Raw genomic sequence first — 27,074 nt, forward strand, 5'->3', positions numbered from 1 at the left:
CGGCATTTGTTGAAACTTTGCTGATATGCTGGCAAGCCTGACTGCATTGCGATAACAGACAACGGCTACTTCGAACTCTAGGTGAAGCGTCGTTTCTTGACAAACTAAGAAAGAATTATGATTGATTGTTGCTCCAGAGGACTCACAGTTGAAGAAAATCTAGAAAATTCTGATTTATGTATATTGGGAGGTGTTGTGGTTTTGGTAAAAACATCACGACTTGACAGAACGCATACAATTCCTCGGCAATATGTAGTAGAATTAAGGTTTAAAGGCAGCTGGAAATATTTCAAAAAAGGAACTGTTTGGGAGACAATAAAAATAGCACTAATTTCATAAAAGTTCAATAGTTGTATTGAAAGGTTAATATTTTGTTGTAAAGCTTTTGGCAGAAACAAAAAAAGCTCAGATTTTTGTCATATAAGGTAACCCTACTTTCGCATCTTTCCTGGGTGATTCATCTCCACAAATCTAGCAGAACCCCCAAATATAAATCTTTTTTCTTGATTTCGTTTTGGAAACATATTCTTTAACTGTTCCCCAAAGATTTGTATATCTGGAACTGAGCAAGAGAATAACCTCTTCGAGCTGTCGAGCTGGCATTGTTTTATTATATATTAACAAAGGCATGCACATCATCGACTTATGCACTATATAGTACTGGGAGGAAGGGGGCCCCTCACATTGCTCCCACCACATGTACAATACACCCTTCTTACTCTTTGAGTACCGGGTATAAAAATCAAAATTTTCCCTTCCATCGGAGTCAGATGAATGGGGACAAGGAGATTTGGTTTACAGGAATAAACAATCGTTGTCCACGGAGTGTCGAACAGCCGCAACTGTTGGCATGGATAAACATTGTTGCGATTACTATCAACAAGGGTGGTCTTGGCTTATATTAATAAGCCGTTTGATCGTGTTAAAGAAAAGCTTAGGTGAGAAAGACATTACATATTAAATATCTACCCAATAAACATATGGACGTTGTTATGCAATGACTGCATTTATGGGGTCGGAAACGTTTCTTTCTGTGCGTTACATGCATCCACTTTATGCACAAATACAAAACCCTATTTACTCTTCGAGTTCCGGGTATAATTAGAGCTAAACACAACTAAAAGAGCTAAGCAAGCAAAATTAACAAAATCAGAAACAAAACAAAAATAAAATGAAACTAACTAACGGAGAGGTAGGCTAGGATAGGAGATTTTAGAAGAGGAAGGGAGTTAGTGGAGGCTATAATATAATATAATAATGTAAGAGAGAGTATTATAACTCATTAAATATAAGCTTCCACATATACATACAAATGTAGGTATGTACATATGTATCACCCTACCATTCGCACCTTTGTTTGCTTACCTGTCTTAGCTATGTCTTGAATGTTGTATCAGTACTGTCATAGAAAATCCCCTGAAGTCGCAAATCGAATATTGAAACAACTAGAGATAACAGCTACAATATGTTGTAAATCAAACTTCATCTTAGAGTAGATAGATTTTCACGCTTTATTTTGATATTTTTTTTTTTTTTACCCGGTACTCGAAGAGTAAATAGGGTATATTGTATTTGTGCACAAAGTGAATGTATGTAACACACAGAAGGAAACGTTTCTGATCCCATAAAGTAAGTATATATATTCTTGATCAGCATCAATAGCCGAGTCGATTGAGCCATGTCTGTCTGTCCGTCCGTCTGTCCGTCCGTCTTGTTGAGCGCCTGGATCTGTGAATGAGAGTTAAAGCAAAGCAAGTTAAAGCAAGTAAAAAGAGCAACAAAAGCTGTGGGACACGGGTGGGTTTAGCCACTGGAAATTAATTTCTACATTGTGGAGAATAGTTTATAGATTATAGATAATATAAATAAATAAATAATAATGATCCGATCGGATCCCCGGATTGGTGATCTGATAGATATGGCCATTTCCTACGGAATGGCGTTTTTAGTTTTCTTTTATCTTCAAAACAGTAGATTTGGGAGGTTTTCGCCCTTTTGCGGGGGCGGAAAGGGGCGTGTCTCATTTTTGAAATACACTGGTTTCAGTGTGAGCATACAGCAGTCCGGAGCCAACATTTGGTGGCTCTAGCTCTTATAGTCTCTGAGAACTAGCCGACAAACAAGACGGAGAGACGGACAGACAGACATGGCTCTATCGACTCGGCTATTGTTGCTGATCAAGAATATATATACTTTATGGGGTCAGAAACGCTTCCTTCTGTGCGTTACATACAACCGTTATTCACACAAATACAATATACCCTATTTACTCTTCGAGTACCGGATATAATTATAATCTGCGATGAAAAGCGCATCGCTTTATCCTGCCCTGTCGCTATTTACTTAAGGGTCGTGCAAATTATAACAGTTCAAATCAAAACGAACTGATTTTCAAAATGTATGAGAAGTTAGCGTATTTAATTTTTAATTTGCAACAAGATACTGGGTCATCAAGGATCAAGGATCGAGGAAGGCATCTGGGACCATCGACTATTTCATTCAGTTTATTTTCTTAACGACGTCTTTACATCATCTAGACCCCGTTGGCTACAATCACTAAGTTATTTGCGCCAGTCAGTCATTCAATAATCGAATTTTTCGCGGTGTTCTAGATAGACACGGAACTCGCCGGCCCAGTCGCAGATGTAGCAGTCGACTGAAATCGTTTTTTGACTAGTTGGTTTTAATTCTCCTATATCAGTAAGTCCCAAGAAGAGAATTTTAGTTTGCTAAATTTACTGAAATGTGTTTTATCTTTTGAAAGTTGAACGGACGTGTCTTTAAACTTAAATAAATTCTGGGAGTTGGAAATAGCAATGTTTGAAGTATGCAAACTGAAGAAGGGGAGATACAATTATAGGATTCTATAATGCTGACCATTCAAATCGTGCTTTGATATGTTTGATAAAAAGATATCAGTTGATCAAATAATTCAAATATTCATCGTTTTAAAATCAAACAAGTCAAGCGGGTTGATATTAATTAAAAGGGTTTCTTCAACTTGCTATTTATTTTTCGCTTAACGATAGTATCAGAGAAGAGTCCAGACTTGTTTTCCAGCCACTCAGCCCAGAATCCACTTATTTTGTATACATTGAAGGCATTGAAAACTTGATATTTTACACTTGATTTATTCCATAGTTGCACCCTATACTATAAATACCTATACATACTATCTATTCACATACACATACTTATAAATACATAATGCGCATTCATTAAAACGATGGGAGGCCCATTGTTATTTAACCCAGACTCTATATATCTGATATGGGAAATGAGCCTCCCATCGTTTTAATGAATGTTGTATAAATGGCATTAACAATTGGCCTAATTGTCTATATTTAAATAGAACACGAGCGATTGTAAATGGAATTGGAATAATGGGACTTGGAATTGTCCAGGTATTCTCCCAAAATATGAACCTCCGCGACCCTCGTTTTGACTCGTTGGAAATTTAAACACATTATTAAGATTTATAGAGAACTTAGTAAGCTTGAACCAAACAAAAAATCAAAACTATATCGTAATAAAATCAGAATCTCATCTCTCAGTCAGAAAGAACTTCACTTGAAAATAAAACGACAATCATCACGTGTGCTCTCATGGCATAAATGAACCTTAGGTGCCATCGGGAATTAGCGTGGCAAACACTCGACGATTTTACAGCCCGGAGTGGCACAGATTAAGTGAATCAGAGCAAAGCGCAGAGGCATGACAAATGTTTTCCCTTTTTTCCACTTGGCAAATCAATAAATCGAACTCATATACATATGTATGTATGTACTTGTACGGAGATATAAAGAAGGAGATTCATACGTTTTTAACCCAGCTTTAAACGCAATAATCAATATTTGAAAATTAAATTAGCAATAACCACGGCGGAGCGGGCTGTGAGGAACAGAAACGATGTCTGCGGACTACAACATTGTACAAAATCCGTGCGGATTAGCGTGAGATGCGTAAAACAGATTAACACCGAAGCGTTAACACAATTAGCACAATAGTGAAAAATTACATTAAGCTGGAAAAAACAGATCAAATAAAAAAATCGATATGCCAACCGACAGTACCAATAATATTCGCCACAGAATTTGCAACGCTATACTCGTCGAGTGCTTTCAGTCATGAAATGAAGCTCCAGCGTCGCGGCTGAGAAGCGAATGAAACGCGAGACGAAAATAAATCTAATTCAAACTTAATCCGAAGGTTCTCCGACATGGCCGATCTACTGAAAGCTCTGAACTTCACGGGAACCCTGCTGGCGGGCCTGGAGGACACCAGTCATGAGTCTCCATCGGTTGCGGCCGCCCCAAGTTCGACCACCACTACCACACTGCCGGAAAGTATCAATGCCACAACTGCCTTTAATGTAACAATGGCTAGCAGCGGTGAGAAGTTGGATCTTAGCGGTTTTGATCTGCCTGGCAACTACTCAATTCTTATCAATAAGCTCGAACAGCTGGCTCTGGGTCTTGATTCTGCTTTGGGCAACTTCACCATCGACCGCCAGGAGGTCGAGATCAATCTGAGTGAAGGCGCCACCGATATGACCGATAATTTGCTTTTTAGCGATGTGTTGCCAGCTGCGCGGGCCCCGCCGCCACATATAGCTCATGGATCGAGAATCTATACTGGTGATGATGGCCAGGACTTTGCCCATGTTGTTAGCGATATCTGGATTGGTGTTATTTTGACTCTTCTCATCGTGTTCGTGATTTTTTTCATCTGTGCGTGCTTTGTCTATCACAAGTTCCAGCAGTGGAAAAATTCATGTAAGTCGTGGGGGGGGGGGTTGGGGGTTTGGTGTTTACGTATTCAAATGTGTGATCAGCAAAAATCTTTAATACGCATCAATAGGCCATGGATCATAAACATATTTCATAATTCAATAATCTTCTATCAATCAATACTCATTATTCATTAAAGCACTTATGAAGTCTAAAATATTAGCTCGCTATCTTATAACTCAGTGAAACTCAATCAGATCTGTCTTACGACTAGCACTATTTCAAAAATTAGCCACGCCCCACAAAGTTCGAAAATCTGCTGTATCCACAATTGTGAAGATAAGAAAAATCTAAAAACGTCATTTGTAGTTAATAACCATATCTTTCAGTTCGCCGAATCGGAATCAGATTGGATCATTATTATAGCCAGAATGAATAAATTAATTTTCATTGGCTACCCCCACCCCGTCCAGCAGCTTTGTTTATTTTCTGCACATTCTTTCATTATTCACTCTGCTTCGTGAAGTGTGTGGCTCTAGGGGAGGGCACATCACTTGGCGTGAAAAGTGATGTAAATGTAGATGACGTATGCAAAAAAATGTAAAATGTAAGATAAAAAAAAACCACTGACTTAGTAACGGGCATATAGGTTGTGACGCGTAAGAAGCGTCTCACACGTCCTCATTCTTTCAGTTGTTTGTGTGAGTACTGAAGCCAGAAATACTCTGTCAGTTGGATCAGAACACAAGCGTTAATATTTTTGAGGTTTTTCAGTTTTATAGGGTTATTTCATCTCTGCCGTCTTCACACATATTTAGATGAGCAGTACCTTTAACGACCCCAAAATAAATCACCTGTACACAAAAAACTAAAGGATACAGGATATAATTTATTTCCTAAGTTTTCAAAATCGAAATTTCGTAACAAATACTTCACAAAAATCAGAATTGTTTAATTTCAAAGCTTAATATTTCCCAGACGGTAGGCTAAAGCCACACAGCTCTCATTTTTAGGTGCATAATTTACTTTTCAGAATTGCAATTTTCTTTACAACTAAATCTAAGATACTTTACTAACATATATAAAAAATCAAACCGCTACCTCTGACAAAATATTAACAAGCAAATGACAGTTTTTTTAAATTCTTAAAATGTGTGACAACTTTTATACCCGGTACTCAGTACCACATCAATACCGTAGCGGTTTTTTGTCAAATTTTACATTTTTTCTTCATCTGTCATATACAGTGGGGAGCAATGATGAGACAGTGATGGCTAGATCGACTCGGCTATTGATACTGATCAAGAATATATATACTTTGTGGGGTCGGAAAGCTTCCTTCATTGTGTTACATATTTTCCCGACAAATAAAGTATACTCTATTTACTCATTGTCGGCACATTCATATATTGGTTCAATTGAAACGATAATATTTTTGTTACCATTCCAATGAATTTTTATTTATTCATGCAAAATGAATTGGATTTAAAAAACTAATTACATATTCATAAAGGTTAATTAAATTGACAATAAGCAATGCCAATGGAAATTATGCATATTCACGCATAGGGCCAATTCCCACTTCAGTTCGTCTTCAATTGGATTCCAGCTTTCACTTTAGTCCCTGGTACACCGGGGTGATTAATGCTGCTTTTACATGAAGCATGTGACAGAGTAATGCCAATATAGATTGGTTTGTTTGTTCTGATGCCTTTACATATGTGTGAAAGTAATATTTGTTATTTTCAATCTTTAATTGAATCGAAGCGTGAAATTCGCACACATATGCTAACTGAAATGTTTCCAAAAATGTTGCACAAATTAGCAACTAAAACAGTAGTCAACATTTGTATTAATAATGCACCCAATAAGCTCCTCACAAAGATGTTGCAGTTATTTTAGTGACCTTGAAGATACTCCACCTACATTACAGCATTTTGTTCACATATGTATGTATGTATATACATAGTACATATTTAACTCATAAAAAATGTATCATGTTTCATTCTTTAAATTGTAAATATAAATATAATATGTAGTATTCTTATTAGTGTTTGTTTGCTAAAGGCAAAAAGCCAGCACAAAAACGATTAATATCGGTTGTGAGACGCTTCATACGCGTCACAGTATTTCTCACAGTCATAGTATCGTCAGTATCTTAGTGGTAAATAGGGTATATGGTATTTGTATGTAACGCAGAGAAGGAAACGTTTCCGATCCCACATAGTATATATAAATTATCTTTATGTCGTAATGGTCCGAGCTGCGGTATGCGTTGCGTTGGCTCCGGTGGCAGCGATCGGGTTCCCAAGGCCCGCTCTTATAGCGGGGGACGGTGGTTGCGGTTGGCAACTGAGTCTTCTACAGAAGATTATGTTGAGAAGGTAACTGCCATCTATTTCGTTGGCCCTTAAGGCTCAACAATATAATTATATTAATACACGTTTTACGACTCGTGTCGGAGTTGATATGAACGCTCCGTTCATTTATTCTTCCAATTCTAAACTGAAGCTTACTTCTAAACCTAAACCGAAACTTAGCTGGCGAGCCGGCAGCGAACAAAAGAGATAAGAGCCGCCCGCGCACAAAACAAAATCATGCGATCGCTGGCGCCCAATCAGTATCAGACTGGATAAGTTAAGGCGGCCCATGATAATTCGTATTTCTTATGCGCTAAGTTAGGGTGGCACATGAACATTCGCATCTTTATTGAGGAGTTTCTCCGACTCCAGCATTGATGCAACAGGGTAAGGCCACAGAGCATGAGGCTAGCCGCCACTCCTGCAATAAACCAGGTCTTGGGAGACCCACCGGATGTCATGTCGCTTCTTGGATGACCCTTTGATTGTGCTCCTTCATCGATTGTAGTAGTGGTAGGCTTAGGACTTCATCGTGACCCGTTATGGACAGCAAAGGCGAAGCTACGATGCCTGGAACTTTCCTTAATGCTTTGTTGAAGTTTAAGACCAGGGTGCTGTTGATCACGGTTCTATCTTCGAACGTGATAAGGTTGGCCCCTCTTGTCGTCATTAGGGGTCCATTGTCAACGCTGATCGTTGCTCGCTGCCCATTTATGATGATTATGCCATCGTCCAACTACTCAGGATTGATGCAACAGGATGGTGTTGGCCAGGTGGCGGGGTTGCGTGCGGCATGAAGCAGACCCGCCGGCGTGTACTTCGCGAGCGCAGTTTTCCTGCGGGAATGATAACTTTGCTCTGTAGTAATCGCATACGAAAAGTTTTGATTATTTCAGATTGTCCTTATGGACCACCCTCCCCCTAATTAGAACAGCCGTTCCAAGGTCCGCTTGTACACTTTCTTCTGAGTACAGCCGGGTTAGCTTGTTCCCTAGTCTTTTATTATTCCTTGGGTAAACCTTTTCGCCCACTTCAAAGACTCTGTTCTGCCTCGAAATGTTAAGCCTGTCGATATTGGCCTTTTGTACATTGTCAATTTTGGTTCTAATCGCTAACTTCAGATCGTTGTTGCTTACATGGATTGCTTCTACAGGCTTTTGGCCTATGACCGAATGTAGCGTCCTGTTGTATGCTACAGTGGCGCGCATGACTAGCTCGAAGGTGTTCTCAATCTTTTTGTCGATTTTTATGCACCTTGCTATCTCTGCCAAAGTGCCGTGAAATCTCTCTACTTGCCCGTTGGAGCTACTATGAAGAGGGGGTGCATTTACGATGTCGATGCCATATTGGTTTTTAATCAAAGATGTAATTGTTTCGGAGTTGAAGGAAGGCTCATTGTCACAATATATGGTTCTGTTATTCGGATAAAAATGTATCAATTTTATAATGGGGGCTCGTACCTCGACTATAGCCCTGGAAGAGAGGGGCTGTACGATGGCAAACTTTGAGAATTTGTCGATGGAGGTCAAAAAAAGTTTCTGGTCTGTGGAGAATATGTCAATGTGTAGCATTTCTCCCACGTATGACGGAACAGGGGTGACCCCAGCTCTTGTTTTTTTTTTTGGTGTCTGATATACTTTGCCTTGGTGCAGACTTTGCAGTTCATAATCACTTCGTTAGCAAGTTTGGTCATTTTCGGGAAATAGTAGTCCCTAAGGATCTGTTTAACATTTTCTTGGGCGGCCCTATGGGCGCGATTGTGTTCGGTTGTAATTATCTCCGCCTGCTCGCTTGCATCTGTGATATCGTTACGAACTCAAGCACCAGAGCGTGTTGGAGGGTAGCTAAAGTCGGAAGATCACAGTGGATTCACGACGTTGGAATTGACCACCTCCTTTACTGACTTAATTAGTGAGTCCTTATTGTTAAAGTGAATAATGTGGCGGGTTTTGCCGCCGAAAATTATGAAGTTTCTCCGTAGAGACTGGCTAGATTCTTCCAGAATTATTTGGTTTCTGAAACAGTTGAGGGGCTTATCCGTGGTTTTCACTGTGTAAGACAGAGAGAGCTCGCTGTGCACCGTGGCAGCATCGGACTGAGGCTCTTCTTGTAGGTTATTTATGTTTTGTCGGGACAGGGCGTCGGCCACGAAGTTTTCCTTGCCCGGTTTATAGAACACCTTAGCGTTATGTTCCTCTATGAAGGCTTTCCACCTTTTGATTTTGGCATTTGTGTTCCTATCCGACACAGCAAATGTTAAGGGCTGGTGATCGGTAAAGATTCTCATTTCCTTGGTACCGTATAAGTAATTTTGTAACTTCCCTATAGCCCATACAATTGCCAACCCTTTCGTTTGTGGCGTAGTTTAATTCGCAATCTTTTAGTGTTCGCGATATCATTGTGATTGGACTGCCGTTTTGGGACAGAACCGCACCAATGCCACTTGCTGAGGCATCGGTAATTAGATCGAAGGGTAGTTTGAAATCAGGGTACGTAAGGATGACGTCCTCTGACGCCAAAATGTTTCGCAGACGGTCGAATGCGTTGCGTTGCGTTTCACCGAACTGAATCGCAACTTTCTTGGACATGTGTTTGCTGACTGTGCTATTTTCTCCTTTGAGTAATGCGGTTAAGGGTCGCGCTATTGTCGCGAAATCTCTGACAAAGCTCCTGTAATATCTCGCCAGCCCGAGGAAGGACCTGAGGCTGAACAGTGTTTTGGGTTCAGTGTATTCCTTTATTGCCCTTACTTTTTCTGGGTCGGTCTTGGCTCCTCCCTTGGTAACTATGAAGCCTAAGAACTCTACGCTTTCTTTAAAGAACTTTGTCTTTTCTGGGGCCACTCTCATGTTTGCATCGCAGAGGCGTTGGAATTTTCGTTTTCGGAAAAAATGATTACATCATCTACATAGACATAACATATTTTCCCAATTTGTTCTCGTAGAACATCGTCGATTGCCCTTTGGAAAATGCTCTCAACATTCTTTAGTCCAAAGGGTAACCGGCAAAACTCATATTTCCCTCCGTTAATTGAAAACGAAGTTTTTACACGGTCTTTTTCCGCCATGTATAACTGGTGGTACCCTGATTTTAGATCTAGGGTAGTAAAAAATCTTGCCTTTCCCAAGTTCTCTAGAATCATGGGTATGCTCGGCATAGGGTATCGATCGGCAATTGTTCGCTCGTTCAGTTTTCTGAAGTCGATTACCAGCCGCTTTTTCCTGTTGCCTTTGACGTCAGATTTCTTTTTGTCTACAACCCAAATTGGGATGTTGTATGGCGACCTAGATGGCCTGATTATGCCGTCCTTCGGCAGTTCTTTGACTTCTTTGTTAACTGCTCCCATAGGGTAGGGGTGTAATTTCGAGTAGACTGGTTCGTCATTCTCAGTTGGAATGGTGGCGACGACTGAGGTGTTAAAGGGAAGCGCTTCGTTAGAGGTCGAAAAAACTTTAATTCTCTTCAGTATCATCTTTTTATACCCGGTACTCAAAGAGTAAATAGTATTTGTGGGGAATAACGGTTGTATGTAACGCACAGAAGGAAACGTTTCCGACCCCATAAAGTATATATATTCTTGATCAGCATCAATAGCCGAGTCGATAGAGCCATGCCTGTCTGTCCGTCTGTCCGTCTTGTTTGTCGGCTAGTTCTCAGAGACTATAAGAGCTAGAGCCACCAAATTTTGCATCCAGACTGCTCTATGCTCACACTGAAACCAGTCTATTTAAAATATGAGCCACGCCCCCTTCCGCCCCCGCAAAAGGTCGAAAACCTCCCAAATCTACAGTTTTGAAGATAAAAGAAAACTAAAAACGTAGAGAATGGCCATATCTATCAGATCACCAAATTAGGATCCGATCGGATCATTATTATAGCCAAAATGAAGAAATTAATTTTCAATGGCTAAACCCACCCTGGCCAGCAGCTTTTGTTTTTCTTTTTACATTCTCTCATTCACACTGTGCTTCTGCTTCACTCGGCCCCTGCCTCTGCCCTTCCCCTGGCGTTGACTCTTCCGACTTTTAACGAAGACTCGGTTTTAAACGCTCTGTAGTAGAAAAAGAGTGACCATCAAAGTTGCATACAAGAAATTTTCATAGATGGCGCCACTTTCGAAAAATTTGCTATGAAACCTATCGGTCCAAGAATGTACCAATTTTATTGCTGTTTTAAATATCTCGTAAATTGGAAAATATTAACTGATCCAATTTGTTTGAAGCATTTTATTAAGTAGGCTTTTTACTACGTGTTCTGTAAAGTGAACGATATCTAGTGGTTGGCGATGTCTTCTACATCTAGATGTAGTCCTGAGTGCCGGGTATAAAAGTTGTGACGCGTAAGAAGCGTCTCACAAGTCCCTTCTCGTTAAACTCGGATTTTACCGAGCCTGGGACCACCAGGTCATCGACTTTGGTGAAATTTACATTGTCACAATTGTGGAACCTAAGTTGTTCAGTAAAGTTTCCGTATCTGATTGTTCTACTGCGCAGGTTCAATGCCGCTCCCGCTCGCGTTAGCAAATCGGAACCTATAATGGCATCGAACGTACTTAGAGTGTCTAACAAAAAAAATGGGGCGTTTTGCCCGAAAATATTCATTAGTCACTTGTTTTTTATTTCACTGGAGCCATGTATCGAGCTCACGGTGAAGGGGGTGTCGACCGAAATTACGTTTTTCAGCTCCTTTACGGGCTTTACGTAATTTTTAGGTGCACCAGTGTCGATTAAAATTTTTAGTGTTCTGCCAGCCAACTGTCGCTCGACAAACGGCAATTGGGAGCGTTCCCTAAAAAATTCAACAGGTCGTTGCCGCCAGCCGAGTCACTTTCTTCGTCAATATCCGCAACCGCGGCCTCGGCTAAGTTTGCATATTCTTGTTCCCCTTGATTAGGGGCCTGCTGTATTACATTATTTATCCGTTGGCGTCTTTGCCCAGATATACGATCTGACGTGTTCCGCCTTTTCTGAGCTTCTCCCTGTGTGACGTCGCTTTGTGGTTTCCCCCAAAATTTCGGCTACCGAATCGATCATCTCGGAGAACATGCAGCCAGCGCTCCACCTCAAATCACTTATATCTCCAGATCAGCACGGATTTATACGGCGACGATCAACAACCACTAATCTTTTAGAGTTCACCTCCTTCGTCATTAAAGGCTTCGAAGGTAACTTGCAGACGGATGTTATTTACATCCATTCCATTCTGTAAACCATTCTCTTCTTTCCGCTCTATCTTTTGAGATGTATTTCTAGCTACCTGTGTTCTAGGTCTCAAAGAGTCCTTTTCCAAAACTCCTTATCTTTACCTGTTCTGGTTACTTCTGGAGTTATGGGGCCATTTAGGGCCCTTACTTTTCACACTCCTTATTAATGACCTGCCTTCTGTATTAACAAATTCTCGAGTACTTAGGTATGCGGATGATGTTAGGCTCTGCGTCCAGTATAAGGACATTTCATTTCACTCTCGCTTGCAATCAGATCTCAATAACTTTCAGTCATGGTGTTATGCAAATATGTTATACCTTAATGCCTCGAAATGCAAACTCCACCCCTTAGTGGCTCCATACGCCCTCTGCGGTAGTTCTCTTGAGAGAATTACATTGGTTGATGATCTTTTTGTTCAAATAGACCCCAAGTTAAGTTTTTCTGAACACATTTCTACAATGGTAAATAAAGCCATGGGTGTGCTTGTTTATAAAGATGTGATCAATGGAATTTGATGACCCCTATATAACGAAGACTCTCTATATCTCGCTTGTTCGTCCGATTTTAGAATACGGCTCATGTGTATGGCGCCCTCAGTACAACATACATCAAGACCGTATTGAATCAGTACAGAAAAACTTTTTATTATTTGCCCTACGGGGCCTCAACTGGGATGCAACTGTGAGACTGCCATCCTACCGTAGTAGACTTCTTTTAATAAATCTTCCATCCTTAGTTAGTCGTAGAAAAATGCTTGGTGTAATTTTTATGCACAACTTGATCAAGGGGGATGTAGACAGCCCTGACTTGCTGAGCCGCATAAACTTTACGATTCCCATTAGACCCACTAGAAACTATATTCCTTTGTATCTTCCAGTGTGCAGATCGAATTATGCCTTACACTACCCTTTAAGATTTTATGCTCGGATTATAATTCCCCCTATCACATTATATCCTCGATTAACTCCCTTCTTCTTTTTAAATCTCTTACACTAGCCTACCTCTCCCGTAGTTAGTTTCATTTTAGTTTTGTCTTGTTTCTAATTTTGCTAATTTTGCTTGCTTAGCTATAGTTTCTCTAGTTTACTTTTGTTTAGCTCTAATTTTCCACGAATATAAGCCTAACATCTATCTTTCCTGCATGCTCGCGACCGGTTCGGTTAAACGCGCCGCGCGTCATGCGGCAGCGCCCCAGGGTCGGTTGGGCGGGAGGCGTTCTGTTGGGTTCCGCGCGTAACAGGCTTTGGCTTGGTTTTGCATGGGCCACTTGATGGTGCAGTTCTTGCAGGACAACGTAGAACGAAATATCGTGTTGTATTTTGCCAAAATGTGAATTTATTCTTAATTTCAAAATAGTTTTGGTTCCTTTTATACGTCAAACACATCTGAGAAATTGTACAATAGATAATTTGAATTTATAAACTTATGGAATTTACCGGATAAATATGTTTAGCTTATTCAGTAAAAGCTCCATACTATATGTCTTTATTTTACTCTTGTTTATAATCTCTCGCAAGTAATTAATGTTAGCGTGAATTGACTGCAAGATGAAATTTTAAAATGAGAACACATGACGAACGATGTGAACACGACACGCGTTTTATTAAGAGAGAGAACAAAGTAAGAAGGAATAATACGGAAAAGGATACAAAGAGATGGAACTCTTTAAACTTCGAGATGTACATAATCTATCGAGTATTTGACTTGAATAACTTCAACGTGTAACACCGTCGGCACTAAGAAATGGACAGGATCGAACCCCATTAGTAGTCCTGAATTTACTCTCTCTACTCGAATCTCAGCAGACAGACACATCACATTCAGATAACTGAAACATTTATGGGTTCAAATAAAAAAGCACGAGAAGGGACGTGTGAGACGCTTCTTACACGTCACAACTTTTATACCCTGCTCTCAGTACTATATCTGCACCTTAGCGGTTATTTGTCAAATTTTACATTTTTGCTTCATCTGTCATCTTCAAAATTGTAGGGATGGGAGGTTTTCGCCCTTTTGCGTGGGCTTTTTTAAATACACTTGTAACAGTGTGAGCATACAGAAGTCTGGATGCAAAATTTGGTGGCTCTAGCTCTTATGGTCTCTGAGAACTAGCCGACAAACAAGACGGACGGACAGACGGACGGACAGACGGACGGACAGACGGACGGACGGACAGACAGACATGGCTCTATTGACTCGTCTATTCATGCTGATCAAGAATATATATACTTTATGGGGTCGGAAACGTTCCCTACTGTGCGTTACATACAACCGTTATTCGCAGAAATACAACATACCCTATTTACTCTTCGAGTACCGGGTATAACAGCAAATAATTCAGGTCGAAAAAGAAATTCTAAAAATATCGTATATTCAGAGTTAAAAAAAGATTGAAAAACTCTTTCAAAATACTTGACAAAGTAAGTGTCCACAAATTCAATTATCAACGAGAGGGGACGTGTGAGACGCTTCTTACGCGTTACAACTGTTATACCCGGCACTCAGCACTACATCTGCACCTTAGCGATGTTTTGTCAAATTTTAAATGTTTTCTTTATCTGTCATCTACATCTACAATACTTTTCACACCAACACGCTCCTTTAGCTCGCCGCCCTTCCCTAGACCAACACACTGCAGACTCGCGGCAGAGGCAGCGCCCGCACACAAAAAAAAAACAAATATAAGCTGCGGGACGGGGTGGGTTAAAAGTCGGAAGAGGCATCGTCAGTGGGAGGGCAGAGGCAGGGGCCGAGTGAAGCAGAAGCAGAGTGTGAATGAGAGAATGTAAAAAGAACAACAAAAGCTGCGGGACAGGGTGGGTTTAGCCACTGGAAATTAATTTCTTCATGCTGGCTATAATAATGATCCAATCGGATCCCAATTTGGTGATCTGATAGATATGGTCATTCCCTACAGAATATATATACTTTATGGGGTCGGAATCGTTTCCTTCTGTGCGTTACATACAACCGTTATTCCCCAAAAATACAATATACCCTATTTACTCTTCGAGTACCGGGTATAAAAAACAATCGTTCAAGAAAAACATTTTTCGATTCATTGTTCATTGTCTTTTCCATTTCAATTATGATTCGAGAAATTACATAAACTGTGACATAAATGCATATAAACTAAATGTAGTAAATATTGTTCTGAGATAGAGGGTTTTTCGGGGGAAAGAGTGTTCTCCCGAATGCAATTTTTTTTACTTATAACTTAAAAATTAATAGGTTTACATTTGAGGAATTATTGGAGTAATTTATTTGGCAACTCGTTAAGATTGAAATTATTTGCATTTTATATACTTCATTGAAACAGTAGTGTTAGCGTAGTATCCGCATTTCTACAACGGATTTGTTTGTTTGTACACTAAAAGTTCGACAAGTAACTCTAGCTTCCTTGAGAGTTGGCAAATATTTTCATAATTTCCGGCTTATAAAATAATCTACTGCCGTTTTACATTTAACCTTTGCTCCCAATATAAAAATAGTTGTACATATAATTTTAAAAATAAAAATATACTCTCCAGTCTCTTGCTTAATTTTTATATCAAATATCATTTTTCTTTTTAAAAGTAGTCTTTTCTTGTTCTCGAGGATTATATGTACTTCACAACATCGACGATTTATTGGGTGTCTCTTCCTTCAAACCAAAAAATTAGAATAATTCACTATACCTTAATATTTATATATAGTTTGTATAAAAAGAATACTTAGTCCCTGACGCAAGGATGTATTTCTTATATGAAAAATACAAATTGCCAGGTCTACGCTAGGTAAACTTTTCGAAATTTCAAAGTACTGTGGCTTCTTAAGGTGTAAAAGTAAAAGTAGTTGTGGATCCTGAACTTAAGTCTTTAGGTTTTCGTCTCTGCCTGCTGGCCTACGACGGTGAAGTAGCTCGTAATCTTTCGATTTGTTTTTGACTTGCCATCAACTTGAGATCCGCTTGACATGGCATTCTCTTTCTCCGGAGTTTTCTCATCATCTTCTACATTAGCTGCGGCCTCCACTTGCAAGGAGACTGTGACTGACACCTGAGCGGGAGGGACGCAACCAGCCCCGATATCAGTTGGAAATTTAGCCATGTCCAATTCGTTCTTTCCTGTACAAGACTCCCCTGCTATTTCCGGTAGAGAGCAAAAGCTGCGCTTCAGATCATTCAGTAGTCTTTCCTGAGCAGAGATCTTTTGCTCACGCCGCGGGCGGCGCAGATCAGGTTTTTCCTGTTCTTTTGGTTCTGTTCCTGGCTCTGTCTTGGATTGAGTTTCATTCTGTGGGATGGAATCGTTTCCCGCTTCCTTTATGTCTTTTCCTTGCCCGGTCGTTTTTCGTACTGCATTTTGCGAGCCTTTGCCATGCTCGCGCTGTTGATGACGCTGCAGATTCACACGGGAGGAGTAGCCACGCTGACAAGATTCGCAGTTAAAAGGTTTCTCACCTATAAAATCATATTCAGTTCCAAGTAAATTTAAAATAATAAAGTTTATTCACCTGTATGCTTCCGCATGTGCACTCGCATGTCAATCTTCCTTGCGAACCGTTTCTCGCAAAGCTCACACTGTATCGGCTTATCGCCTAAATGAGTACGTCGGTGCACCACAAGGTTCTGACGAGCCCGAAAGGCCTTCCCGCACAGATCACAAGCATACGGTTTTTCTCCAGTATGAATTCTTACATGGATGGCCAAATCGGAGCTTCGCACAAAACCTTTGTCACATTTGTCGCACTTGTACCGCCTGTCATTCTTATGATGCCGCATATGCAGTGATAGATCTTGTTTGGTGGCCAAGGGCATGGAACATATTTCGCATTGATAGGCCTTCTCTGTACGATGTCGCAACTTATGCTCTGCAAGACGCATCTTCAAGCGAAAAGCTCTTCCGCAATGGTTACAAATGAATGGTTTCTCGCCTGTGTGGATTCGTAGATGATCTTGCATGCGTGAGAAGCGCTGAAATGTCTTTCCACAAAAGTTGCAAGTGTGTATGAGCCTACCAGTGCTCTGAGACTCTTCTATTGACTCCCGTTTAATGGAGAATAGGCTCTCATCGCTCGAGCTGTTTCGAGGCGAAACTGTGGCAGACGAGCCCTCAGTCTCCTCTGCGCCTTCGTCCTCCTCATCCTTCAAATCCATTACATAGTCGACAAAGTTTCGAGTCTTGCGCATGCAACGCTCGCTTGACTCCATCTCTTTTTTTATATTTTTCTCAGGATCCAAGGATGACGGTAATAATTTTTTGCAAGCACGTTTCCGCTTGGCTGGGTCAATCTCCTGGGCGAAAAACAAGATGCAAAAATAGCAATGTAGTAGCATGTATCCTAAAAGCAAACTTACCTCTGGACGCTGCTGCGGATCTTGCACTGCTTTTTCCGACTTTTCCTGGTTCTTTGTTTCAGGGTTCTCCAGGTTGTCTAGACGTTTCTGCTCTTTTTCCGTTTGCTTAGAATATTCTGCCTGATCATGAACTTTTTTGCCATGCTTAGCCACACCTGGCACCTTAATAATGATCTTGTTGACCTTGTGATCGCAGTTCTGCTTGCCCCTTACGGCTGCCATTTTGGCCACCATGCCGTTTAATATTTCGAGATCATCTTTATCATTGCGCGAGCCAGTCCCCGACGAGTCCTTGCCATCCTGCTCGGGCGGTGGGGTGTCCGGTGCTGGGACGGGCAACTGAAACTGCGGACTGGACTTGCTCATGGCTATAGCAGCAGGTATAGTCACCATAGCTGTGGGTGGCACCTCTGTGGGCTCCTCCTTAGGTACGAGCAACTTAAAGTAGCCATGCTGCTCGCTCAGATGACGGCGAAAATGTTTCACATCCACGAACTGGGAGTTGCAAGCCAAACAAAGCTGCAACAGGGACTCCCCTTCTATCAGCAGCTGGGCACAAGGCTTCAAATAACCTAAATTCAAGCTGGACATATCAAGAGGGGGCGTCGACTCGATTCCGCTAGAAGAAAATTTGCTTCTAGCACGCTTGCGCTTGGCCTGATGGCAGTCTTGCACCGAGTGCTCCTTCTGGAAGTGCCGGGAGAGAGACAGTCCGTCGCCGTACTGGTTGCAACAGAGGGAACATTTGTAGAAGAAGCGATGCCACTTTTCATCTGCCAAGACCTCGGCGGCGACCAAAGAGGATGCTGAGGAGGCCTCGGAGCACCTCGAGTTTCTTCCACCCGATTTGTTCCGTTTGTTTTTGTTTCCCGTTCCAGGAGGACGTCCACGAGGTTTTCGTGACGCTGCTTTGTTATTCGCCTGCTGCTGATGTTGCTGCTTCTGTTTATTACCGTTACCAACCTGCGACTTTTTTGTTGTTTCTGCTGTCTCCGCTGCAGCTGCGGCTTCCGCAGCTTTCACATCTAAGCGAATGCGCTGCGCCTCCAATTCGGCCTCGTCCTCGCTGTCGATTTGTAGAATCACATCGTCAGGATCATCAAGTAAATCGTCATCTTCCTCCAATTCGGACTCATCAGAGTCTTCGTTGTCACCCAACGCTGCCGAATTCGACGCAGCCACCATTACTGAGTCTCCATTTGTTTTTTTTGCTGCTTTCAGCACCGACGGCATCGGCACTGAAACATTGGCCATTTTTAGGAATATTAGCACTCAATATCCAGTTTAAATTTCTTTTAGCTTGATTTTCTTTTACAAATTCTGTGGAGTCTGTACATTAACAACAAAAACTTCGGCGCAGCATTGTGAGCCAAACAAATCCACCGACGCCGCCGCTGCCAGCAGATTTTTTCCAATACCAAAATATACCTTTTCTTTTTCAAAATATACCGTACAATATACCGATGATAACCATATTTCTTGATTTTGCTATTCGATTTGAAATTTCTAGCAAGATAAGACTCTCAGCCCTTAAAGTATAATTTTATCCAACTGATGGACCAATTTTCCACATGATTGGCCAGTTTTTAAGACGTTCTTTTATTGATTTCTTTCAAAGGAACTCTCAAACTAAAATCAACAGCAAATAACAGCAGAAAACGTATGCATGTACGTATGTACATACATTAATCGGGATGAAATGTAACGTAGTGGGAGTGGAATGTTACGTCATTTGATCGCTTGTTAATTTACATACTTTAATTAGTACAACGTGAATATTAGGTTTTCTTTAAATCTAAAGCCTTTAATGACCTTTAATTTTATTTCGGTATATACACACTTGCATACATCCATACATACCGTAGTGGGCAACGAACCTCACCTTTTCTTCGAAAAAAACAGGGCATGGTGTAACTTTTCGAAAAATTTCGATATTTTTCATTGGTTGATAGTAAAAGTCGGAAAAAGTATTAAAAGTATATATTTTCGATATCGAATTTCAAAGTACATGGCGGAAATGGAAAGTAATTGGAATTAAATGTTAAGATCTTCAAGGCAACGTACTTTATTTCAACCAATAAAATTGAGAATCGATATTGATTTAATATTAAAATTGAATTTTATTTAGTTATCTGTTATGTAATTGAATAATACATTGAATAATACAAATTGAATAATGCACAGCCGTTTGTCCTTGCAGGTGAGCGTTTGCCAAACATGCTTACGGCCATTTTTGATGTCCTGACATTTTTTTTGCAGTCTCTGCGCAAAAGCAAGTGGCTTTTGTATAAGATTGCAAGCCTTAATGTGTCGCATTTTGTTACTGCGGAACTTGCCGCAATGACCGCAGTGTCCTGGGCACTGCTGCGCATAGACGAACCCTGGCGCATCTTCGAATCCCTGAGGGAGTTTGGTTATTTTTTAATACAGGTTGTCCGTCATGATCTTTGACAGAGCCACTAAGCAAACAACTCATAGAGTGGTCAAATGGAGTAAAAACTGGCTGACTGACTTCGGCTGTTGGTGAGCGACTCCCAAAAACAAAGTTAATTTGTACGGTAACACATACATAAATGATGGCAATGTGTGTATCTATTCTCGACTAATCAGTAAATAGGCAGCCAGTTTTTACTCCATTTGACCACTCTATGAGTTGTTTGCTTAGTGACTGAGCTGAGCTTTGCTGAGCAAGAGTGTAGAGATGAAGAGTTGGTTTTGGTGTTTTTCGGCCCTGTGTGTCTGTGCTGCCCATCCTCGAGCCTGATGTTAGGCAGGGCTTTGGCAAAATTATTCGTGCATGCTTTCGTTGCTTGTTAACTTCACAACATAACTAACTACTTAAACTGTAAATATAGAATTAGTTCCTTAATAGAACACACAAAACCAAATTAATAAATTACTTACCGTTTGGTCATTTTCACTTTTAACCATTTTCACTTTTAACTGCACTTTTGTTTATTTTTACGGAAGTGCGGTCACACGTGCATACATACATGTGTATGTTTTCACCACGGTACTCTTTCGTGACCATCTCTAATCTTGTATTTTTGTCATCAAGATGGCTTCAACAACAACAATATGATAGACCCGAGACATTTCCTCGCAGTCATATTAAATGTTTTACGTATATTTACATACGTCCATATGAATGTTGTTTATCGAATATATTATTATATGATACAACATTAATATACTTAATGTTTCTAGTATTGAAGGCAAACGTCTTCCGAAAGTGCATAGACATAGAATGTTTCGACAGCACTGTAAAAAAAAAACAAATACACACACAGTTGTGTTCAATGAAATAGTAGAGCCGCGCCTCACAATTTTCAAAAGTATTGAACAAGTAATAAGTACCTGTTTAAAAAGCCTGATATGTACACATTATAAGTCAGAAGTACTCTTGAAACATCTAGTTTTTCATTACTTAAATGAAATAGTAGGGCTAGGTGCAATTATTAAAACAAAAATATTAAAAACCAAGTCAATTCAAAAAAGTCACCATCATACGCTTAATTTGCTTAGTAAATATGTGTATGAAAGAAAAGAAATGAAAATTTGAATGGAGGCCAAAGTGTTTAACAATATGTCAGGATGATTTCTATTAATTATCCGGAATACCTCCGGAATACGAAGGGATTGTCCGAACACCTCTGGCCTTCCACTATTTATGTGCGTCAGGCTGACTGGGATTCCGTCCAGGGCTAACTTGCGTCGTACTACATCCTGGATTTGTGTCATCTCTTGAACTTTGAAGGCACGCACATTGGCCGGTGTATTTATCTCCTCAATGGTTGGGAACTCCTGCTCCCAATTGGGGTATATAAGCCCGTGATGGCTTCATCCCAATGCCGATATTGTTACCATATTCTGAGCCTCAAATGATGGATGTCGTACAGGACGGGATATCTCTGCGAGGCGTACATCATTGCCTGCTCGTTAGCAAAGCAGCCATCGGCGACAACGGCAATCAAGTTGTGATCCAGGTTACGGATCTCCAGCATATTTAGCACCTTCGTCATCTCGCGCCGAGGATTTCCATGCTTCCCATCTGCTGGACTCTCAGCGACGCCAGAGTATGATATTTTATTTTTTGCAGCAAGAAAGAAGCAATTTATTTTAGAATTGTGAGTCTAAGAAAACAAATATATATTAAACGAGAAGGGACGTGTGAGACGCTTCTTACGCGTCACAACTTTTATACCCGGCACTCAGGACTACATCTAGATGTAGAAGACATCGCCAACCACTAGATATCGTTCAAATTACAGAACACGTACTAAAAAGCCTACTAAATAAAATGCATCAAAAATATTGGATCAGTTAATCGTTAATTAATTTTCCAATTTATGAGATGTTTAAAACAGCAATAAAATTTGTACTTTTTCCCTGCACATTCTGTGCAATAATGACCGCTAGGTTTCACAGCAGATTTTTCGAGAGTGGCGCCATCTATGAAATTTTCTGGTACGCAACTTTGATGGTCACTCTTTTTCTAATACAGAGCGTTAAAAACCGAGTCTGTCCGTCTTGTTTGTCGGCTAGTTCTCAGAGACTATACGAGCTAGAGCCACCAAATTTTGCATCCAGACTGCTATATGCTCACACTGAAACCAGTGTATTTCAAAAATGAGTCACGCCCCCTTCCGCCCCCGAAAAAGTGCGAAAACCTACCAAATTCCGTAGGGAATGGCCACATCTATCAGATCACCAAATTGGGATCCGATCGGATCATTATTATAGCCACAATGAAGAAATTAATTTCTAGTGGCTAAACCCACCCTGTCCCGCAGCTTTTGTTGTTCTTTTTACATTCTCTCATTCACACTCTGCTTCTGCTTCACTCGGCCCCTGCCTATTTAAAATTTGACAAAACACCGCTGAGGTGCAGATGCACTATTGACCAGTTTTGGTGGCTGTTTACGCCAAATTAGCGCAAAAGGGCTTATGGCCGGGAGCAATTAGTATTTTGTATAAGTAAAATGAATTTGTAGCATTAAGCTTTTGAATTGTTGCATTTACGGCATACTGACAGAATCTTGTTGCTATAGAACATACATGTGATATATGAATACGATAGAGAAAGAGGAAGAACAGGCATTTAATAGGTGAATATCGTAATTGAAAAGAAGAAGAGATTAAATTGATTTGAATTCCGACTCGGTCGAACCAGCAGCACTTGGCTTTTTATTTCGAGATCTTGATTCCGAACTGGTTGCGAGGAGTTGCGGAAACAGTGGCCAAAAGCTAATTTTTAAAAGTTAAAACCAAGACTCGGTTTTTAACGCTCTATATTAGCAAAAGAGTGACCATCAGTTGCGTATAAGAAATTTTCATAGATGGCGCCACTTTCGAAAAATCTGCTGTGAAACCTAGCGGTTATTATTGCACAGAATGTGCAGGGAAAAAGTACCAATTTTATTGCTGTTTTAAATATCTCATAAAATGGAAAATACAATTAACTGATCCAATTTTCTTATGAATTTTATTAAGTAGGCTTTTTACTACGTGTTCTGTAATGTGAACGATATCTAGTGGTTGGCGATGTCTTCTACATCTAGATGTAGTCCTGAGTGCCGGGTATAAAAGTTGTGACGCGTAAGAAGCGTCTCACACGTCCCTTCTCGTTTGTTTTGTGTTCGGGCGCTGCCTCTGTTGCGAGTCTGCAGAGTGTGGGTCTAGGGAAGGGCGGCGAGCTAACGGAGCGTGTTGGGGTGAGAATTGTTGTAGATGTAGATGTCAGAAGAAAATATTTAAAATTTGACAAAACACCGCTAAGGTACAGATGTAGTACTGAGTGCCGGGTATAAAAGTTGTGACGCGAAAGAAGCGTCTCACACGTCCCTTTTCGTTTAGCTTTCGAGTTTGGCATTTAATGTTTTAGCTGTTGACAACTTTGAGCTAACTTAGCAGAAGAGACTGTTCTCCACAAACAAAATCATCCGCGATTAAATTTATAAAAATGAGTGTCAAGAGAAATGTTATCCGCGTTATCCAGCTCTGCCACTGACATCAGATACGCCTTCTGAGAGGACGGCAAGGGAAACGTTTGCAAACAAATAGACACACTTATTACTTCTTTGGCCTGGTTTGGATATTATCTTGGATGCTTTTAGCTTTTGTCTTTAGCTTGTGCGAAAGTCTTCATGTCGGGATTTCCCTTTATATCGGTGTTCTGCCTTTAACTGTCATGCCCCAGTTTTTCTTCTTTTCGGTTCTCGTATGCGCACAAAAGACCAGCAACAGATAGAGCCCCTGGTGAGATGGATGTGGTACAAACGTCTCGCTAATAATTTAGCAGTTCCTCGTAGTTTAGAGGGGCAATACCTTAAAGTCTGGCGAATCCTGAGCAGTCATATTATCCGTGAGGCAAGATCTTAGTCTAATCTAATTTTCTTGCCTACAAATAAAATAAAACATTACAATTTTGACACACGATTTCATCAGGAAAAAGGCACACGGGTTTTCGTTCGCTCGAGCAAGAGCTTAAACAGTTAAACAAAAAGGAGGTGAGCATGCAACATGAAAATTAATCAGACAGACCAATAAGTTACCAAAGTAACCCAAACCCCTTGACACCGATCGGACCCGAGTCCTCTGGGAGGCATAGTCTTTAAGGGCTGTCTTGACGATTGCCCTGGTCATGTCTTGCAGCCACAACTTCAAATATAAAGTTGCTGGGCCTGGGAAAAACACCCTTTTGAGTCAGGCAAATGTACCAATAACAGTACCATAATAATTGTTCACGGCCGCTTCAACTCAGCATCGACATTGGGGAAAAATTCAAACGGCAAGTGTGTCGTGTTTACCTACCCCAATGACATCGAACGACGATAGCACAGCTCTCAGCTCCCTTATTTTTCGGTGCAGGGATAAACTGCTTACGTGCATGGAAGTCTTAAGCCACACTCGCCTCGCATTCAACCAACCAAAAAAGAAATCGTTTGGTTGCTCTTGCTTTTTTGTCTATGGCAGGCCTGTCATGTCACTATTCGTTGCTTGTACTCTTACGTCTTTTGGTTTGGGACACAAACGCACAACACATCGCTCTCTACATGCCGCAACACAGTAAGTTGTTTAACTTTTTGTTGTTATTGCGAACGCCGAAATATCTTCTGTCCCGTCGTAGCTTAGGCTTCTCAAGTTGTGGCTGCGTGGCGTCCTCACGACCTTTAATTTATTGACTAGTAGAACATTTAGCGTCCATTTTGTTTTGGCTTATAGCTAGGGGCGAAGGTTTATGCACGCGCTTACATATGTACATACACATATGTACATATATAAATACATAAAAACATACATACACCTTCACTTTGGGCATTGTTTTTACAGCTTTCCCTTCTTTCTCAACGATGCACCTAATAATACCCGGTACTCGAAGAGTAAATAGGGAGGTATTTGTGCTCAAAAGTGGGCGTATGTTTCCGACCCCATAAAGTGTATACATACTTATGTATATGTATGTACATATGTATCCTTGATCAGCATCAATAGGCGAGTCGACATAGCCATGTCTGTGTGTCCGCCCGTCTGTCCGTCTGGCCGTCTATCCGTCCGTCTTGATGAGTGCCTGTATGTCACAGACTATAAGAGGTATCGTCACCAAATCACACTGTTGCAAGTGTATTTCAAAATTTCTAAACTTATTTCTCTCATTTCGCTGGGAGAGGGAGAGTAGTACAGATGTACTACTGTGTACCGGGTAAAAAAGTTGTGACGTGTAAGATGCGTCTCACACGTCCCTCCTCGTTTTATTATTGTGCCAAGCTTTGGAAATCGAATGCGAAATGTGTCCATGTTCCTGGGCTTACGAATATGAGCTGGCAGTTCATCAAGTCAAGTAGCTAGCAGCCAAGCAGAGGTAGATCATATGAAACACGTTTTGCATTTGCGCCAAGTTAAAGTTGTCACGAAAAGTTTTTACTGAAATATCTATCGCCATTGTTTGCGGATGTAAAGATACCACAAATATATACTCAACAGACTTCAATCGACTTGACTCCCTGCAGAGGGATATCTTTATCTCACTGTAAGCTGGACGAAAATAGCTTATTGCTGAGCTGTTGTCACACGAGAAAATGGCTGACTAGAGCTTCCCAACAACTCGGCAACATGACAGAAAGTGGGATTTCATTTTCATTCCGTACACTTCCTTGTACATAATCAATTACATTGCGTAAGATTACAAAGCGTTGGTCACAAAATTGTTTGTAAAGATTGATGTGTTGTCACACTAAATCACCTTCGTTTCAAAATTTGTCCACTCCCTTTTCTGCCCCGACAAAAATTAGATCAGTTCATTATTATAGCCAGAATGAAAAAAAAAATTGTCGGGGCTACAGGCTAAAAAGACGAGATGGTGGGAGGAGTGATGTAGATTTAGGTTACAACTACATTAATGTATGTACATGTATACTAAATCAGTATCGAGTCAAAAAGTAGTGACGGATTTGAACATGATTCACGAGGTTTCTTTTCATCTTGTTTTATATTTCAGACCGTGCTAATCACAGTGACCCCACAATTGAAATCTGTCGCCGTTGTCCTCCCGACTACGAAGGCGAATCGTTACCTTCCTACACTATAGTCTCCGGACTTCCCACCTACGACGATGCTTTGGAGGAGTTCCGAAAGGCAGGAATCCTACTAACTCCGTCTGTCGTGCCTATCATCAAAATATTTGAGTGCATCGACAATGGCGCCGGCAAGGAGCAGGCCGTGGGATACAGCCTGGTGGAGACAAACGCCAACGGCGATACTGGTGTGGACAACAACACGCTGAACTCGGCCACCTGTAATTGTGGCACCTCAACGCTGCCCAGCTATAGTGCTGCCACAGCGACCGCCATGGCCTTGGCAGCAGCTGCTGTTCCTCAGGTCATCGAACTGTCACCAGACCACCTGGCCTCGCTCTCACAGAAGCGTCTCTCGCTGCAAATCTCATTTAATAATTCGATAAGACGACAATCCACACGATCAGGTGCCGCCTTGCGAAACAATTTGCTGCGATCCCGAGCCGTGGGCAATACGGCGGGAGTGGGTCCCATCGAAACCCCTGTTACTGTGGCATCTGTTCAAGGACGTGAGAACGTACCACAAATTGGGCCCGCTTTGTATCGCTCCACTTCTACTTTGTCGCTGTCGCATGAGCGCCAGTTGCTCGATCATCGCTTACAGCATTTGCATCATCGCGGCTCGTTGTACTGATTGTGGCATCAAAGCATTAATTTCTTACAAATTTATTCCTTACACTTTTTCAATGTTCATAAATCTATGCCATAGAAACAATAAAACAAAAAATCCCTATTTTATGGAGGTACTTTAATAACCAATGGCAAACTTGTTATAGCTTTTGACTCTAACTATTGATATTGATAGATAGAGCTGTCGGTAAATGTTACAGCATGATCAGCTTAAATATGGCGTATTAAAAAAGCTTATT

General features: G+C 40.9%; 2 protein-coding genes across 3 annotated transcripts; one reads left to right on the forward strand and one right to left on the reverse strand.

Annotated features, from left to right (window-relative positions):
- Positions 1 to 3,971: 3,971 nt before the first annotated feature.
- Positions 3,972 to 26,938, forward strand: LOC117591246 (protein commissureless 2 homolog). The gene is made up of 2 exons (XM_034284425.1): positions 3,972 to 4,775; positions 26,130 to 26,938. Exons 1-2 carry the CDS (start codon positions 4,220 to 4,222, stop codon positions 26,837 to 26,839), a joined length of 1,266 nt encoding a protein of 421 aa, XP_034140316.1. The 5' UTR covers positions 3,972 to 4,219; the 3' UTR covers positions 26,840 to 26,938.
- LOC117591243 (zinc finger protein 236) lies at positions 15,352 to 19,031 on the reverse strand. 2 transcript variants are annotated; one of them, XM_034284422.1, is made up of 3 exons: positions 17,633 to 19,031; positions 16,789 to 17,566; positions 15,352 to 16,735 (listed from the first exon to the last, which is right to left on the reverse strand). In XM_034284422.1, the coding sequence occupies exons 1-3, from the start codon at positions 18,884 to 18,886 to the stop codon at positions 16,152 to 16,154; spliced, it is 2,616 nt and encodes an 871-aa protein (XP_034140313.1). In that variant the 5' UTR covers positions 18,887 to 19,031; the 3' UTR covers positions 15,352 to 16,151. The 2 variants fall into 2 exon arrangements, with proteins under 2 accessions (XP_034140313.1, XP_034140312.1); XM_034284421.1 differs by having other exon boundaries at positions 16,789 to 17,569; positions 17,633 to 19,030.
- Positions 26,939 to 27,074: the final 136 nt, after the last annotated feature.

The sequence above is a fragment of the Drosophila guanche genome, unplaced genomic scaffold (assembly GCF_900245975.1).
Source record: "Drosophila guanche unplaced genomic scaffold, DGUA_6, whole genome shotgun sequence".
NCBI lineage: Eukaryota > Metazoa > Arthropoda > Insecta > Diptera > Drosophilidae > Drosophila > Drosophila guanche.

Coding starts and splice junctions, on each gene's coding strand:
- LOC117591243 (XM_034284421.1), bottom strand. CDS start 18,886: ATGGCCAATGTTTCAGTGCCGATGCCGTCGGTGCTGAAAGCAGCAAAA. Junction 17,570..17,632: donor ATCCGCAGCAGCGTCCAGAG/GTAAGTTTGCTT, acceptor TTTTTCGCCCAG/GAGATTGACCCAGCCAAGCG. Junction 16,736..16,788: donor GCACATGCGGAAGCATACAG/GTGAATAAACTT, acceptor ATGATTTTATAG/GTGAGAAACCTTTTAACTGC.
- LOC117591246 (XM_034284425.1), top strand. CDS start 4,220: ATGGCCGATCTACTGAAAGCTCTGAACTTCACGGGAACCCTGCTGGCG. Junction 4,776..26,129: donor CCAGCAGTGGAAAAATTCAT/GTAAGTCGTGGG, acceptor TTTATATTTCAG/ACCGTGCTAATCACAGTGAC.